This window comes from Nicotiana tabacum, chromosome 20 (genome assembly GCF_000715075.1).
Source record: "Nicotiana tabacum cultivar K326 chromosome 20, ASM71507v2, whole genome shotgun sequence".
NCBI classification, from domain to species: domain Eukaryota; kingdom Viridiplantae; phylum Streptophyta; class Magnoliopsida; order Solanales; family Solanaceae; genus Nicotiana; species Nicotiana tabacum.
Window position 1 is genome coordinate 5,564,603 of NC_134099.1, and position 19,381 is coordinate 5,583,983.

The 19,381-nt window shown below is 40.2% G+C and overlaps 1 protein-coding gene across 3 annotated transcripts; it reads right to left on the reverse strand.

Annotated features, from left to right (window-relative positions):
- Window positions 1–2,713: 2,713 nt before the first annotated feature.
- LOC107808666 (putative late blight resistance protein homolog R1B-16) lies at window positions 2,714–10,195 on the reverse strand. 3 transcript variants are annotated; one of them, XM_016633204.2, is made up of 5 exons: window positions 9,935–10,195; window positions 9,397–9,469; window positions 4,563–8,662; window positions 3,268–4,443; window positions 2,714–3,031 (listed from the first exon to the last, which is right to left on the reverse strand). In XM_016633204.2, coding segments are annotated over exons 3-5 (5,229 nt in total). In that variant the 5' UTR covers window positions 8,615–8,662; window positions 9,397–9,469; window positions 9,935–10,195; the 3' UTR covers window positions 2,714–3,030. The 3 variants fall into 3 exon arrangements, with proteins under 3 accessions (XP_016488690.2, XP_075096868.1, XP_075096869.1); XM_075240767.1 differs by having other exon boundaries at window positions 2,714–3,035; window positions 9,935–10,170; XM_075240768.1 differs by lacking the exon at window positions 9,397–9,469 and having other exon boundaries at window positions 2,714–3,035; window positions 9,935–10,074.
- Window positions 10,196–19,381: the final 9,186 nt, after the last annotated feature.

Below are 19,381 nucleotides of genomic sequence, written 5' to 3' on the forward strand. Positions count from 1 at the left end.
TTGGTTATGGCTGCCTATAAAAAGATGATTTTAACGGTTGATCCAAAGGTACCTCCACACATAACCGTGCATATCTGCCTCGTGTTGTTGTAGAGGTGCATGCGTTAACTGTAAGAAGTTTACCTATTTATTTCCCAATTTTTGCAGTAGCTGAATGTCGTAAAATTCAATGGGTAATTCTGACAGACGTAACCATATTGCTGAAGATGTGATTTTTGTTTCAGAAGCCATAAATTTTGGCTCCCATTGACGGATAGAGCGAAAATGGTTCAAGACGAACTAGGGTCCATCTTGCAAGGCATGAATTTTGTTTTCCTCCTTTTGGAATTTGAGAAGGAAAAAGTCAGATCCTAGATCGATTAATGGAAGGTTTTCAGTTAGTTTCCATTGGGCATAATTTTTTTGCCCAAGAAGTTAGTGTTCAACCTTTCGACCAAAAACTTTGACAATAACAACATGCTTCCATGGGGCATAAAGCCTTATTTTCTCTTCAAGTGTTAATGGAATGAAATTGGAAGGATCAGTAGGTGCCTCTGTTTCTTCAAGGTTATCTAAACTAGGGTTAATAGAGGAAGTGGTGTTAGTATAGGAAGGTATGCTATTGCGGGAGAGGAGTGTATGAAGGTAAGATTTTGAAGTAAAATCTTCTAGTTGTGCATGGGAAACAGGGGAGTCTATATTCATGGTGGTATCTGCAGTGATGTCCGGTAGCTTAGGTGGTATTGAAGATGAAGGTTCATATGGTTGAGAGTTCATAGTAGAGAGAAAAGAAAGCTCTTTTTGATCTTTTGTTCCAGTTCTCTAGTTTACCTTGTACTATGCCAACCGAGATTTTGATTACAGTAATTGAGTGGTCTTTTCTTTTAGTATATGCTCGTTTAAGATATTTCTTACTACAGTAGTTTGATTGTACTGCTGTATTTCTCTATTAGGATTGGACAATGTGAAATAAATGAAAATGGACTCCGTAACAGAACACGGCTGGTCCCTCGATAGAAATGACACCGGCTAGCCGCTTTAAAGAATTGTTATTTAGAAGTTAGTCATTGTGCTCTAAATTTTAGTTTTTCAGTTCAATTTTTCATGATAAAAAGATCATGAATTATCCTTAAGTTAAGATTTTTAGTTTAAAATTTCAAGAAAAAATAAGTAATGGCTAGTTTCTAAATAGCATTACTAAAAATGGTTATCTGTGCACTTGCCCCGGGGTCGGGCGATACAACTAAATGGGCATGGGCCTGGTTGAGATCATTTATAGTGAAAATAACATTGGCTAGATAGTTTTCAGACTGGTAATTAAAAAATAGCCAGCATTTGCAAAGTTATTGAAAAATAACTATTATTTTGTTGCAACACGAAAAGTTCCAGCATAATATACTGGAGATTGGTGCACCTGTGTATTAACTTCCAGCATATTATGCTGGAACTCCAATACACGGAATGTTCCAGCATAATATACTGGAGATTGGAACATCTGTGTATGAGCCCCAGCATATTATGTTGGAACTCCGGTATATTATGCTGGAATTCCAGTATATTGCTGGAATATTTTTCGGATTTTGAACAGTGTTTTCGTTCAAATTTATTTTTACATGAAAAGTAGCTAAACTTCGATTACTTTTAAAACTGTGACTATTTTTTCTATTACCACTTGTAAATCTGGCTATTTTTGAATTTCGTCCAGATTTGTAATGGTTTGCACAAAGCACATTGGCCTAATCCGTGGGAACATATGATTTTCTTTTTAATGAATTAACTTATATATTCTGACAGCATTATTAATTTTGCAGCATCGATTTGTTAAAGCTATTATAGTGGATGATCTGCCTTATTTTTCAGGTTAACAGCCTCATCCATAATAGACAGTTGAGTTACCTATATGTTGTAGTTATTTTTTAGAAGACTTATATAATAGCATAAAATATTTATTTATTATCTACGAATTAGATTAAAGTCTTTTAATGATGGACTTATTCTTTCACTTGTCTCAATAGAAATACATATTTATCCACGAGGATATATTGTATGTCCTATTTTATCACCCAAATTCGTCCTCTTTAATCGCAACTAGTAAATTAATTAATATTGCATTGAACTTTTATAATCCCTACTGAGTTTACAGTGGATATTAATATGATGGAATTGAGCAACAAATAGTTAAGTTCTTTTCTTAGTTCAGTTGTATTTGACAACTCCCAAATTATTAAGGGCCCGTTTGACCAAAAAAAAAAAATCATTTTTTTCCAATTTTATTTTATTTTTCCAAAATCCATGAAAATTTCAAATTTCACTTGAAGTTAAATTTCAAAAGAATTCGAAAACTTGAAAATCTCCAAAAAGTTGTTTTTAAAATTTTCAATTCAAATCACTCACAAAAATTCAAAAACAGCTCCAAATTATATTTATATCCAAACACAACTCTAATTTTTAAATATCATTTTTACTTTAAAAAAATTCACTTTCAATTTTCTGTTGAGGTCTATCCTGCAGAGGTACTCAAATTGGATCAGTGATTGATTTCTTTTCGAAATTTTGCAATTCTTATGTCCAAGCACCCACTAAATATAGACTAGCTTTTCAAATTCTGGAGTTATTCTTTCTTATGTTACTTTATTTTAACAGAAATACTAGTCTATGAATCAAGATATCAAGGTTTCAACAAATAACAGTCATTTCTTCAAGATAAGTAACGTAGATTCGAAAAACAGAAACATTGAAATTGTAAACTGCAGGTTATTTGGTAGCTATTAATAAAGTCATTTCAAATTTCCAAGTTGTTAGACGTTTATTACAAGTTTCACCACAAATCAGTGTTTATGTTCATTCAAACACTTCACTTCTTACCACCAAAGATGTGGTGCAGCCGATGAGGTTGTTCTTCCCTTAACCAGAGGTCTCGGGTTAAAGCCCTGGGTACAGAAAAATCCTTGGTATGGAGCGTTTCCCCCCGAATGGAGCCTTACGCGGCGCGAATCCGGATATAGAGCAAGTCTAGCACTCAGATTCAAGAATATAGCAGATGACCTGTTCTCTTTCTTTTCAATAAGAGCAGGTAACTGGAATAAGTATAATAGTAGTAACAAACTATGTTGTGCGGACTCTCCAAAATGATGTCGTACCCGTGTCAGATCCTTTAAAAATACACTGTTTTTGGAGGATCTGATACGCACCTGGAAAGTTTTTTGGAGAGTCCGAGCAACATAGGTAACAAATAAGCATATTTTGGGGTAAAAGAAGACCGAATGAGAGAACATGACAAAAACATACCAGATAAGAGTCAAAGGAGATGATCTTGTAGCCCAATCTGGAGGCTGTATTCTAACAGTGAACGCACCATTTGCCATTTCTTCATGTTGCGTTGTCTGAATTTCCTGGGCTGACTCGGCAACTGACAAGTTGCACCAATTTACTTCAATGCTTCTTAGAGATACAGAATCATCAAAATGAGAAGGGATTTTCTCAAGCCGCTTACATTTGGTTAAAACCAAACATTTAAGCTTAGGAAAAGCATTATCAGATACAGACCACTGTGCAATATTGATGTCGTCCAATTCTAAGTATGTGAGTTCAGGGAACTCTGAATCTTTCACCTCCCAATGATTCCCTTCAAAGGCTCTGAGATGTAACTTAAGAATCTCCAAGTTAGGCAGCTCTCCGATCGTTGAAATTTGGCTCCAAGGTAGACGAAATTTTGATAAAGTCAATTCCCTTAGTCTTGAGGGGAAACTGAAGACATGTGGAAGTTTAGCTGGATAGCTGTTGGAAACAAGCTTGAGGGATTCAAGGTGACTTAGGGACTCCAATCTGGGAAAAAGAACACACCTTCCCATAACTATCTTTGAATAACCAAATGTTTCCGAAAATATGCAACTCAGCTTTCTTAATTTTGGCACCTTTCTCAATATCATCTCTGTATCTTCACCATAAGATAGATGTGGAGTGGAAAAGGTTTCCAGATTATCTAATTGACAGTCAGCAAGTGATTCACCCATGTTGTCATGCAAACTAAATGAAGCACAATTCTTTACATGTATATGCCTTAATTTCACCAGCTTCAGAAGTGAACTAGGTAATTTCACCTCTCCTCCCAATCCTCGTACCACAAAAGTTTCAAGATTCCATAGCTTAGCTATAGATGAAGGAATTGAACTTGCACCAGTACGAGCAGCAAAGTACCTCAAATGTATTAGCGATTGTATTTCACTCGGAAAAGTACCACCAATGTTGAAAGATTCCAAATCCAACACTTTAACGAGTTTGAAACTGTCAAAGATAAAAGATATATTATGCGGCCATAACAAGTTATCCGGATCAATCACATTGAGTACTAAGGAGCGAACATTTGAACGAGATGGCTGCCACTGATCAATATGATCCTCGGAAGAATGAATAAACAGTATATATTCCATAGGCTTTTCAGGAAATGTGTCCCCTACACAGAATCTGATTAAAGGAAAAAGATGAAAATGAGTAGGGATAAACATAATATTTGAGACAAGGGACACATCATTGCGCGTACCTAGAAACTAGTATAATAAAATTAGTGCAATAATTATTTATACCCGTTTATCCGGAGAAGGAAATTCTCTTGTTTGGCCTTTTCTAAGCAGAATTTGTGCAACAGATCATGAATCCGGCATGTTTTCACCTTGCCATTGGGTTTCTTCTCCACGTCCATCACTAAATTTCTACTAATAAGATCTTCCAAGAAACCTTGTGCAGCATCTTCTGGTCCCTTATTTGCTTGTACAAAACCCTCGGCAAGCCACAACCGAGTCAATTTTGAGACATGAATATTCTTGCCCTTCAAAAATCCTCCAAAATAGAGAAAACAAGGCTTCAGCTGGTGTGGTAAATTCTTGTAACTGAATCCAATCATAGACATGCTCTCTTCCAAGCAACCAATGTTCTGCGAACCTAGACTTTCTTCTATTTCTTTCCACAATTCTGCTTTCTTCTTTTTCTCTTTCAGAACACCAGCAACCAACACAATGAAGAGAGGCAACCCTCCACAAGTTTTTGCTATTCGAAACCCCACATCAAGAAGTTCAGGTGGACAGATCTCTCCTTGAAACACCTCTTTCTGTAATAATGTCCAACTCTCATCATCTCTGAATAAACGAAGATGATGGGGTTTACTATAACATTGAGCATAACTGGCAACGTCACTCAGCCGTGTCGTTAGAATAATTCTACTCCCGTTGCGAGAACCTCTACAGCACATATGTAAATAGTCCCACACTTTAGTGTCCCACACGTCATCAACGAGAATTAAGAATCTCTTGGTCAACAAGAATCGACGCAGCTCATCAGCTAATTCGCCATCTTCTTTTAAATTGCGATCAGTAGGCTCAAGCACATCATTCAAAATGGTAAGCAACAATTCTCGCCATGAATATACTTGAGTCACACAGCACTGAGCACGGACATCAAAGTAAGAGGTGACTATTGGGTCACTGTAAATCTTCTTTGCAAGTGTAGTCTTACCCAATCCGGGCATGCCAAATATTGAGATAACGTCTAGCTCAGGTGATCCTTCAAGTAGCTGCTTCTTTAATTCGTTCATCGCATCCTGAAATCCCTCCATTTCTTCATTTGTTCTTGGAGTATTGGCTGATAATGATGGTAAAAGATTACCGGAGGTCTTTGCAGCTGCGGTCACTGCCACATCATTATTCTTTCTTTCACAAGTCTCACTAACAACTGCATTTACAAGATTAATATTCTTAACAACTTCAGAAATCCAAAGAACTTTGTACCAGAGTGGATAAGAACAGGCCAAGCACGAGTCAATGACATACTCTGCCTTGTATGCAATTTCTGTGCTACTTGTTATACGACCATAAACTTCATCATGCTCATCGTAGCTTTCTGCAAATTGATCGGTCAATGATCTTAGACACAACAAGCCGTCCTGGAGTAATTGAATCTGATGCTTTAAGTCGATAATCAAATCGAGCTTAGAACTTGACAGCTCGCCCAATTTTCCCAAGAAACAATCGAGAAATCCTAATCCATTTGTCTTGGGGAAGCTATAACATGAAGAATCTGGAACTTTGAAACAAAACATTTTGACCTCTGCTTCAACAAACCTAAGCAATTGCTTGACATCAGAGAGATGTAACATGTCATGCCAAGCAGGAGTATAACCCTTGACATGGAAGAAACAGACAAACATAATATCTTGAACACGCTTCATGAGGTCTTGGAGTTCTTGATGCATATCGCGATGCTGTATAATATCTGCAAGGAAAGAGCCCAAGTACACCAGTTTTTCTTTGACTACTGGGACCTGATTCTTTAGATAAGAGATTGAATAATCATCAGAGTTCAGCACCCTGTCCTGGTGGTTTAATAAGAAAATAATGTCTTCCCCATCTGTCACGTTCCATGGTGATGCATCCAGAAGTTGAAACCATACTTTTCTGACCTCTACCTTGACAGACTCAATCTCTTGTGGCAAATCAGATAATGAAAGCAGCATTTTTTCAGTGCTACCTCCATCCATGAAACCTTCATAACAAAAACCACAGACTTGTACTAACTTGTTGGCAGTCCCTTCAGCATGCCTTAAGAGATCATGCACTTCGTTAAGCTCTGTGTGTCGCATGAGAAGATCCATGAGGAAAGCTCTAAGGAAAATAAGATCCTCATGAGCACTTTCAATCAGATCCAGAATTTGAGCTTCCAAAGTGGCTTTGTGCTTTAGTAGATCCATCAAGATTCTCTGAGACTCGATAAGCTTGAAAGCAATTGTCAAAAACTGAAGAACAAGATTGACCTTCCTTATTTTGTTGCTATCCACAACATCCTCATAAGATAAACATATAGCAGACTCAGACTCGATTGCGACAGTTCCAAATCCTGTCAAGAGATTATCCTCCTTCTTGTGTCCTCCACTGTGATGCACTAGAGGATCGACAAGATATGTTGCCAGAAGCAACAACCCATTGTAAAAAAATTTATCCTCATTTGCAGCAGTAAATGTAAAATTGGTTTCATCCTTCAGTAGAAGCTTGGAAATAATATATTCATGAAATCCCATCAAAATCTCATCCATCTTGGGGCTATCTGAGGATGGTGCCTTTGAGGATTTTAGCATGTTGAAATAAGAATCAATGACCTCAAAGTTAATAGGAAGAAAGTTCAGCAGATCTATTGTAGGATGGTCTAGTGTCGATAATGCAGAAATGTCAGGACACATCTGTCTAATTGCTGCTTTAATAAACTTGAACTTAAGAAGCAATTGTACATGCAAGCGATTTGTTTGCCTGGACAAGTCTTCTTGCTCCGAGTCATGAGAAAGAGTGACTGACCATGCTTGGCTAGTCACAGATTGAATAAGGGTCAGAAAATCAGTTATCTTAATTTGTTCTTTGCACTTCTCCAATGAATCCATGAGAAAAGTTCCCAAGAATATCAGCTCTTCCCGGATATAGTGAATCAGATCTTTCAGAGGAGCTACTATGGTGGATTCACTGTTTAGTAGCTTAATCAGACAGGCTTCTAACTTGACATGACTAAACTTCAGTTGCAAATGAAAAAACACGCGCTTCATTTCAGTAGTTTCGTCCATTTCCTCATCATAGGAGGAGTAGATGGCAATTGCTGCTTCAATGGCCAGGGCCACAATATTTGATTGAAGAGAATTGAATTCTTCGAGTGGAGTGAATTCTATTTCTATGTCCCGGAGATATCTAGAAAGATAAAGAAGTCCTTGTTGAAGCCACGGAATTTGATTGTCAAGGAAAACTTTCAAGGAAGTATCACGGATTACTAGCTCTTTCAGATCCTCTTGGAGAGCACTGACAAAGCTAAAAGGACTTATCCTTACATTCATTGTAGTATCTAACAATGATGACTTTGACACTGTCAAGAGGCTCTTATAAATCTGCCTCAATTCAGGCTTAAAAGGACTTATCTTTTCCAGCAATTCAGAGAACTCGCGATCCATAGCTTTGCCCACCCCTAAGAAACACATGTGTGTCGCAGTGTAAGCTACATCCTCAACATGGGTGAAGAGATCCTTCATATTCTCATGCTCAATGCACCACCTTGTCGTTAACGTGAAGAAGACTTGTAGATACCTCAGCTTCCTTTTAAGCACATACAAGCGAGAGGCATGCACTAAACTAAAGGACAACAGTTTGTCATGAGCAGTATCAAGCAAAACTTCGATAAAACCCACCATCTCCATAGTGATTAGGCCAGGTGAACTTGACGGCTTTGAAGCTTTGATTCGCTTAGCAATATTCTCGGGTTTAGTTATTTTCAGCACCTCTAAAATCATTGGGCTAGTTGATGTGGATGGCTTTGCAGGTTTGAGTCGCTCAGCAATATTCTCCAGTTTAATTATTTTAAGCACCTTTGAAATCATCATTCTGATGGTGCAAGTCCACTGGCATTGATCCATGTGAGACCATATCTCAGAAGATCCATCATAAGCTTCTACAAATAGTGCCCCCAGTTGTGCAGATATCGCGTTCTCAGGCTGAACTTGCTCCAGTTTCTCGAGAAAAAACCTTACATCCGCTAGATGCTCTGCAGCATCATACAATTGCTTAATTGTCCAACTATCTACAAGCTCCGTCATGTTCTGACACTCCCTGGCCATCTACTTTCCACCTTTTCAGTTTCCTTGAATTGTTGTTCGTAATGAATCCTGCAAGTAACAAAATCAATATTTTCGGAGCATGACACTACAATATTTCATGCAGTTTACTGATTCCATTTCGGCATTACCCTTAAAACAGCAAAGATTCTACCATTTACAATTTAAACTTTTACCCATATTTTTATTCTTTACAAGTGCATCAAGGGCCTAGATATTACAGGTATACACCAAACGAAGTTGGGATACCTTCGCAATTATCTGTTTCCAATTTCCAAGAGCAAATGAGGGATGAAAATCTCCATTATAATCTATTTGCGACAACTGTGTGCAGCTGCAGCTAAAATATGGTCAAAGAAGTGTCTTGTCTCAACCTTTGGATTCTTTCAAGAACTTTGGTAATTATGGTTCCTACCCTATACAGTGGCCAGAGGAAGTTGGAACAGGTTCCTCAACATTTTTGGTCTACAGTGAGTTGTACTTTAGTGCTTATAAGCTGAAAAGCTATAAGTTGGGGGTGACCAACTTATAACTTTTGGTTGATTTAGACTTATAAGCATTTTGGATGTTTACCAAACCCGTAGATACGCGAAAAGGTGTTTATAAGCCAATTTGACCTGCTTATAGTGTACCAAACATCCTCTCACTCATCAATACTTTTGTACTTTGCATCATATGGATGCCTCTTATTAATAACACTTATAGTTTACCTTATTAAAATGAAACATCTTAGGTACTAAAAGCTACAAGCAAAACATAATAAATTGGTAAAGAAAGATATTGACCTTGGTAACTTCAGCAGAGGTGATCAGAGTAACAAATGCTTCAAGAAGCAAGAGCCAGTCTTATATCTCCAACCTATCAACCCATAAGAAAAGTGCATTTCTCAAGAAACACATAAAGGAGAACAAGATATCTGAAACTTTTGGTTTTCTCATTTCTTTTCTACTTTCCATCAGAGTAAAGTATTACATAGTGGCGCAGCCAGAAATTCTAACAAGAGAATTCAGAAACATGCAACTTGTACAATGAGTGCGCACATTTAGGGAGATTCAACGGTCCATTTATATACAACAACAAACCAAGTGGAATCCCACGAGTGTGGTCTGGGAGAGTATGTGTAGACAGAGCTTATCCCCGGGATTTTTACACAAATAACCGGTCATTCATTGGTTACTATTTTTAGTTTACGTTATTGGGTGAGCGGCTATTTAAGTTAATTCTTCTCATCGTACCTAACGAACGTAGAGGTATATATACAAAACAATATATGTTTAGCTTGTTTGTATAGTGTAAAATGAAGAAAAGAAAGACACTGCTTACTTTCATAGTTTCATATTGGTGGAAGGAAACCCAATATCAAACACCTTTGTACAGTGATTGAAGTGCTCAAACGCCCAAGACACAGAATCCAGCGCCTGCACCTAATAATGTAAAAGGAGGGAAATTAATTGGAGTATTTTATTTTTGCTAGAAAAAAGAGCTCATCCCCGATATAGTTCATAAGACCCGAGACTAAGAAAACACGGTGTGGACTATAGAGGAAATGAAGAAGACTTGATCAGTGCTAGATCTGCGCTGCCTAATTAAACAATGACCAAAAGTACATGACGGAGAGAATTTTATGTTATAGGTCACCACAACCAACAAAAGTTGTGTTTAGGACACTTTCTCCATTTGAAATGTGGTTTTGTGGGGACCATTTGCTGACACCTCAAGTCAAAGAGAAGTTACTTGGGTAGTGAATTGTGAGGCCAGCTAACAGGATTAAGTGATAATAATAAAACACGAAATGTAATTAAATGGGTTGTGGACTGATAATTTGAGAAATTAAACCAACCAGGATATGATGCTAGCTTCAGCTTAATAAGGACATAACCCTTGATAGATTAAGGATTAGAGCAGAAGATTAGTAGGTAGTTGAACGTTTCTCATTTGGGTCATGTGGTTAGTTCGCCTTTAAGTATTGTACTCTCCATTGTTACTACTTGTTCTTTTTCTTCCTCTTTCTCTTCTCTCTTTCTCCTCCTTCCTCTTCCTTCTTCTCCCTCTTCTTCTTTTTCTTCTTCTCCTCTTCCTCCTTCTCATCCTTTCTGAGCTGAGTGTCTATTAGAAACAGTCTCTTTAACTTCACTAGGTAGGGTTAAGGTCTATGTACACATTACCCTCTCCAGACTCCATTTGTGAAAATATACTGAATATGTTGTTGTTGTTATTATCAACCAGATAATTTGATTTCTTTCTGGACAATATATATTCCCTCCATTATGATAGTTCTGCGACAGCAAGGTCATTTTAAAACCAACTCTTAATAGATGACTAATTTCGCTAAGGTTTAGGGATAAATTTGAATTGTCACGACCCAATTCCATTATAGGCCGTAATGGCACCCAACACCATTGTTAGGCAAGCCAACACTGATCAACTAGTGATTTCCCGTTTTAAATAAATTAGTAAATGATAAATTTTCCTTGTTTGTTTAAAAATTTAGGAGTTTGTAATTGTAACATAAATAAATGGAAGCAATAAGTACAAATCGTAATCAGGTAAGCAAACCAAAATCATAAGTCTACTAGTGTGTGTGCCAAGACCTGGTGTCATAAGTATGTGGGCAATCTAATAGAATATACAAAATAAATGCTAGCCTACTGTCTGAAAGGAAATAGACAGAAAATAAAGGCATAAGAGAGACTCCAACTGCTGCAGAACGGCTCAAAGGGCAGCTCACCGGGAAGTCTCAAGCTGGGGAACCAAGTCTACGCGCCGGACTGGTGGCCAGATGCACCTACCTCAAACCCTGTACAATCAAGGACTGAAGTATAGTGTGAGTACATAAAAATATGGACCCAGTAAGTATCTAGTCTAACCTCGAAGAAGTAGTGACGATGGGTCGACTCCAACACTTACTAGGGTCAACAATATAATAATATGTGATTCTAAATAAGCAGGATATGCAGAACTAACAATAAACTCAGAAAACGAAATGATTGAACAGTTCTTCCATCATATTTAAGAACCCAAAATAGTACTTCCTTCATTTAAAACAAACGATCTCTAAAACAGTAAATTTATACCAATTATAAAAAGAGCTTCCAGTTCTATTATCACACACAAATTTCACCGAGGACGTTCGGCCCGATCCAACATAAGAATGTAAACTGTGCACTGCCGAGGGTCGAACGACGCGAACCATAAATGCATCTATTAACCTGCAGAGGCGAACGGCCCGCTCCCATGAGATTTGTGGAAATAGTCACCCCGCTTGAGGAATATACTTGCAACATGGTTAACTATAAATATAACATAACTTTCCACAATTCTTTTCAAAATAATAATTTACTTGAAACCTTAGAAATACTTAAAATCTTCAACTTAGTTCTTATCCAATACAATCAACAAATATAATCAGTTAACAATGTCCACAAAGTATAGTGAAGCCTGAAACTACCAGAACATAAGAGGAATAGTAACTATGTATGGACTCTCATCACTTCGTGCGTACGTAGTCCCCATAAATAACCACATATTAATTAATTCACCTATAGGAAAAATTCCCTCTTAGAAGGTTAGAAAAGAGACTTACCTAGCTTCAAAGCCTACTTTCCGGTCCATGCTTATGCCCAAACTCTCAATTTGGCGCCGAACAATTCAAAACTATCCAAATAGCGTGAACCCTAATCAATATAGGCTTAAAAGTTCATATCCCAACTATTAAAGTAATTATCCAACTTTAAATGCAAGATTTCCGAAATTCATCCCCAGGCCCACGTACCTGGATTCTGGAAATTTTTGAAGAAAGTTGTTACCCATAACATTAGGAACTTGAATATATGATTTTCACTAAGTTTCATAACCATTTTCGTGGTAAAATCTCATTTTTATCATAAACCTAGGTTTTCCTCTAAACACATAATTTTTACTAATTTAAACATAATCTACCCATAAACTATGTATTAAACTCATATTAAGTAGAAATTACTTACCTCACAAAGCTAGGTGGAAACCCCCTCCTTAAGAGCTCCCAAATCGCCCAAGAGTGTAATAAATGACCCCAAAAATTCCTAAGTCCCGATTTTAAAACTCACTGCACAGCTGTCTCATTCTTCGTGAATGTGAAAGAGGCCTCGTATTCGCGAAGGCAAATGGCTCAGACCCCCTAGAGATTCTTCATCGCCAATGCGACCAAGGTCTCGCGAATGCGAGGCTGGCTTGGCCTACCCTTAGTGAACGCTAGGGTTGCTTCGCGAACGCGAAGAATAAAGCGGCCCCAGCCCGGACCAGCTACTCTACGCGAACACGAGTTGCCTCACACGAACGTGAAGGTCACTGGCCCCAGACCTTCACGAACACGGACTAGCTATCGCGAACGCGTAGCATATTTTCCTCCCAGCCCCAACTCCTTCTACACAAACGTGATGGCCCCTTCGCATTCGTGAAGAAGGAAACCAGAACTAGGCATTTCTGGTTTCTCATACTTTGCTTCGAGGGGTCCGAAACTCACCCGAGCCACTCGGGACCCTGTCCAAAGGCACTAACAGGTCTGTAATCATAATAGGGACTTGCTTGAATTCTCAAAACGCGGAAAACAACAAAGAAACCAAAAATCATACCCCAAAACCAAATTGAATCAAACTTTGAACTTTAAGTTTTCCAAATTCACCGAATGCGCCGAATCATACTTAGACTACTCGGAATGACACCAAATTTTGCGTGCAAGTCTTAAATGACATTATGGAACTATTCCAGATCTCGTAGTTCCGTTTGGACCTTAATATCACCAAAACCCGCTCCAAACCAAATTTAAAGAACTTCAAAATTCTTCAAGAACCAACTTTCACTATTAGGCGCCAAAATGCTCCCGGGTCATCCAAAACCCGATCCGAACATACGCCCAAGTTCGAAATCATCATATAAACCTATTGGAACCGTCAAATCCCGATTCTGAGGTCGTTTACTCAAAAATATTGACCAAAATCAAACTTGGCCTTTTAAGCCAACCTTAAGGAACCAAGCGTTCCGATTTCAACCCGAACTTTTCCAAATCCCGAACTAATCATCCCTGCAAGTTATAAATCAGTAAAAGCAATTATGAAAAGTCTTATTTAGGGGAATGGTGTTCTAGAAAGAAAAGAGAACGGTCGGGTGGTTACATTCTCTACCTCTTAAACAAACATTCGTCCTTGAGCGGGTTTAGATTCATACCTGAAGTGCTGAATAAGTGTGGTTATCTGCTCTGCATGTCCTCTTCGGACTCCCAGGTCGCCTCCTCGACTAGTTGACCCTCCACTGGACCTTTACCGCGGAAATCCTCTTGGATCTCAACTGGGGATCTTGTCTAGCAACAATAACAACTGGCTCCTCCTCATAACCCAAGCTCTCATCTAGCTGAATAGTACTGAAGTCTAACACATGAGACAAGTCGGTGTGATATCTCTAGAGCATAGACACATGAAAAACTAGATGAACCCCTGACAGACTGGGAGGTAAAGCAAGCTCATAAGCAACCTCCCCAACTCGCCTCAACACCTTAAATGGGCCTATAAACCGTGGGCTCAACTTGCCCTTCTTTCTGAATCTCATAATACCCTTCATCGGCGATACTTTCAAGAAAACCTTCTTACCGGCCATAAATGATATGTCACACGCCTTCTGATCAGCGTAGCTCTTCTGTCTGGATTGTACTGTGCGAAGTCGCTCCTGGATCAACTTCACTTTTTCCAAGGCATCCTTTACCAAATCAGTACCATATAACTTAGCCTTGCCGGGCTCAAACCACCTGATGGGAGAACGCCATCGCCGACCATATAAAGCCTCAAATGAGGCTATCTCGATGTTGGACTAATAACTGTTGTTGTAAGCAAACTTGGGCAAAGGCAAGAACTGATCCCATTGTCCCCCAAAGTCAATCACACATGCTCTTAGCATGTCCTCCAATATCTGAACTGTCCGCTTTGACTGCCCGTCGGTCTGTGGATGAAATGTTGTGCTAAGCTCTACACGGGTCCCAACTCACTCTGTACGACTCTCCAGAAATGTGAAGTGAACTGAGGGCCTCTATCTGATATGATGGAAACAGGCACACAGTGCAACCAAACTATCTCCCGAATATAAATTTGGGCTAACTTCTCTAAAGTATATGTAGGCACAATCGGAATGAAGTGTGCCGACTTGGTCAACCTATCGACAATGACCCAAACTGTATCAAACTTCCGTAAGGTCTGCGGTAACCCAACACGAAGTCTATAGTAATGCGCTCCAATTTCCACTCAGGTGTAGTTATCTGGTGAAGTAGGCCACCTGGCCTCTGGTGCTCATACTTGACATGTTGGCAATTTAGTCACCTAGCTACATACTCAACTATGTCTTTCTTCATCTGCCACCACCAATAATGCTATTTCAGGTCACGATACATCTTCATAGCACCTGGATGAATAGAATACCGAGAACTGTGTGCCTCTTCTAGAATCCTCTCCCTCAAGCCATCGACATTAGGAACACATAAACAACCCTAGAGTTGTAGAACACCATCCTCTTCCATAAAAACCTCCTTGGCACCACCATGTAGTACCGTCTTTCTGAGACTATCAAGTGCGGATCATCAAACTGTCAAGCCTTGATCTTATCCAATAGTGAAGACTGGGCAACAACACATGAAAGAACTCCGATGGGCTCTGAAATATCAAACCTTAAAATCCTGTTAGCTAAGGACTGAATGTCCAAAGCTAGTGGCCTCTCCTCTGCTAAAATGAATTCCAAGCTATCCATACTCTCTGCCTTCCTGCTTTAGGCATCCGCGGCCATATTTTCCTTGCCCAGATGATAAAGAATGGTGATGTCATAATCCTTCAGTAACTCAAACCATCTACACTGCCTCAAATTGAGATCCCTTTGCTTGAACAAATACTGCAAGCTACGATGATTAGTGTAAACCTCGCATGACACCCCATAAAGAAAATGCCTCTAGATCTTAAGAGCATGAACAATCGCGGCTAACTCTAGGTCGTGCACAGGGTAATTCTTCTCATGAATCTTCAGTTGACGTGAAGCATATGTAATGACTCACCCCTCTTGCATTAATACATAACCCAAGCCAACGCGTGAAACGTCGCAATATACCGTATATATCCCTGAGCCAAAAGGCAACACTAGAATCGGTGTTGTAGTCAAAGCTGTCTTAAGCTTCTGAAAGCTCACGTCACAATCATCGGACCAACAGAACGGAGCACCCTTTTGGGTAAATCTAGTCAGAGGTTCTGCAATGGATAAGAAACCCTGCACAAACCGGCGATAATAACCTGCTAACCCCAGGAAACTCCTGATCTCAATCACCGAAGTGGGACGAGGCCAACTCTGAACTGCCTCAATCTTCTTGGGATACACCTTAATACCCTCTCCTAATACAATATGCCCCAAGAATGCCACAGACTCCAGCCAAAACTCACACTTGGAGAACTTAGCATATAGATTCTGTTCTTGCAATGTCTGAAGTACCACTCTCAAATGTTGCTCGTGCTCCCCCAGGCTACATGAGTAAATCATGATGACATCAATGAAGATAATAACAAAGGAATCAATATAAGGCATGAAAACACGATTTATCAAATCCATAAACACCGCTGGGGCATTAGTCAAGCCGAAGGACATCACTAGAAACTCATAATGACCATATCTGGTACGGAAGGCAGTCTTCGGAACATCTGAGTCCCAAATCTTCAACTGATTGTACCCTGATATCAAGTCGATCTTAGAAAACACCCTAGCACCCTGCAACTGGTCAAACAAATCATCGATACGCGGCAACAGGTACTTGTTCTTGATGGTAACCTTGTTCAACTGGCGGTAATCAATGCACATCCGCATAGTCCCATCTTTCTTCTTCAAAAATAACACTGGTGCACTCAAGGTGATACACTTGGTCTCATAAACCCCTTTGCTAACAACTCCTTAAGCTGCTCCTTCAACTCTTTCGGAGATATTGTACGGCGGGATAGATATAGGCTGGGTACCTGGAGCTAAATCAATACAAAAATCAATATCATGATCTGGTGGCATGCCTGGAAGGTCAGAAGGAAACACATCGATAAACTCCCGGACTACTGGCACTAAATCAATTATCGGAGACTCTGCGGTGGTGTCCTAAACATAAGCTAGAAAAGCCAAACAGCCCTTCTCGACCATAAGTCGAGCCTTTAGAAAAGAGATGACCTGACTAGCTATACTAACAGAGGAACCCTTCCACTCTAATCTCGGTAACTCTAGCATCGCTAAGGTAACAGTCTTGGCATGACAATCAAGGATGGCGTGATATGAGGATAGCCAGTCTATGCCTAGGACGACCTCAAAATCGGTCATATCAAGTAACAAAAGGTCTGTTCTAGTCTGGTAACCACAGAATATGACCACACAGGATAGATAGATCTGATCCACAACCACAAAATCTCCTACAGGAGTAGACACATAAATAGAAGTACCCAATGACTCACGAGGAATGTCCAGGAAGTGAGAAAACAGAGATGATACATATAAATAGGTAGACCCTGGATCAAATAATACTGAAGCATCCCTGTCGCAGACATAAATAGTACTTGTGATCACGACATTTGAGGCCATTGTATCTGGTCTGGCCAGAAAAGCATAGAATCTAGTTGGAGTTCCAACTGGCTGGCCTCCACCTGATTGAACAATAATTGGCTGACCTCCCCCTGCCTGGCCTCCACCTCTAGGACGGGCCTTACCAGCTTGTCCCCCGCCTCCAGGCGGTCGGTCGGCTGGTGTTGCAATCATAGGCTGATAACCTTATTGTACGGCCTTATCCCGAAGTCTGGGACAAAATCTCTTTATGTGACCCGAATCTCCACACTCGTAACAACCTATCGGTACCATAGACTGCTGCCCCGAAGTCTGACCCTAATGGCATGAATACCCACTAAAGGGACCCTAAATGGCTGGTGGGCAGTATGAACTCTCTGGCATGGCATTAAAATAGGCACCATAAGAACCCTAATGAACTGATGGGCGATAAGAACTCTCTGGCATAACACTAAAATAGGGTCACACTAGAGCACCCCGAGGAGGTGGCGGTGATGGATATGTGGTCCTACTAGGCTGACCCCTCCCAAATTGACCGCTGTCCCTAGCTGGGGCACCTCTAAAATCTCTAGAGAATCGGGTCCTCTTGTCCCGCTGCATCTGCTCTCTACCCCTCTAGCGGTAGCCCTCAATCCTCCGAGAAATCTCTACTACTAGCTGATAATTAGTACTCATCTCCACCTCTCTGGACATGCTAGCTTGAATACTGGGGTGAAACCCCGCAACAAATCTCCGCACTCTCTCTATGTCCGTAGGAAGTATCATAAGTGCATGACGAGACAACTTAGAAAATCTCACCTCATAATCGGTCACAGACATCTGACCCTGCTCGAGTTGCTCAATCTAACACCGCAACTCTTCCCTCTGGGAGGGTAGAATATACCTATCCAAGAAAAATCGTGTAAACTGATCCCAAGTCATGGGAGGAGAACCCACTGGCCTACCGAGAATATAAGTATGCCACCATCTGCGGGCCCTGCCCTCCAACAGGAAAGTAGTGAAATCCACTCTATGCGACTCTAATATCCTCAAGTTGTGCAGTCTATCCCTGCACCTATCAATGAAGTCTTGAGGGTCCTCATGTCTCTCACCTCCAAATACAGGAGGGTGTAGCCTAGTCCATCTGTCCAAGAGCTTCTGCGGCTCGCCGATCGCAGCTGGTCTAGGATCAGTTACAACCGCTACAACTGGTTGGGACCCTTTCGCAGGTAGTGTACCTAGAGTCTAATACACTACAACTGCATGCCCAGGAGCCTGAGCAGTAGGGGTTTGTGCTACCCGTCCTGCCTGGGATGTGGTTGGGTCTGCTAGAAATAAACTAGCCTGGGTCATAGAATCCATGAACCGCAACATACGGCCCATGACCTCATGGAAGCTCGGTGTTGTCATGAAATCTGCTGGGGCAGGCTCTACTGTGGGCACCTCGCCCTACTCCTCAGCAATGAGATCATCTACAAGATCCGCTGGTGGTGCAACTGGGGCAACTCTAGGTCATCCTCGTCCCCTACCTCAGGCTGGTGCCCTCCCCCAACCTCTGCCTCGGCCTCTAGCAATGGGGGTAGCAGCTCCTCCCCGGTCCGGAACATCTATTGCGTGTGTTCTCACCATCTGTGAGAGAATAAGAGAAAGGAACTTATTATACCATCAACTGCACGATATGAGATGAATAAAGAGTAGTTTCCTAACACCCTATAGCCTATCAAAGATAAGTACAGACGTTTCCATACCGATCCGCAAGACTCTACCAGGTCTCCCCATAATTTGTGAGACCTACGTGAACCTAGTGCTCTGATACCATGTTGTCACCCCAATTCCATTATAGATTGTGATGGCGCCCAACACCGTGGTTAGGCAAGCCAACACTAATCAACTAGTGATTTCCCGTATTAAATAAATTAGTAAGTGATAATTTTTCCTTGTTTGTTTAAAAATTTAAGAGTTTTCAACTGTAACATAAATAAATGGAAGCAATAAGTACAAATCGTAATTAGGTAAGCAAACCAAAATTATAAGTCTACCAGTGTGTGTGCCAAGACCTGGTATCACAAGTATGTGGGCAATCTGGTAGAACATACAAAACACATGCTAGCCTATTGTTTGAAAGGAAATAGACATAAAATAAAGGCATAAGAGAGACACCAACTGCTGCAAAATGGCTCAAAAGGCAGCTCACCGGGAAAT

Bases quoted from the DNA above. Each gene is read 5' to 3' on its own strand.
- LOC107808666 (XM_016633204.2), bottom strand. From the start codon at position 8,614: ATGGCCAGGGAGTGTCAGAACATGACGGAGCTTGTAGATAGTTGGACA. The intron at 4,444-4,562 runs GTATAAATAATT...TCCTTTAATCAG, and splicing joins TTCCTTCTCCGGATAAACGG to ATTCTGTGTAGGGGACACAT.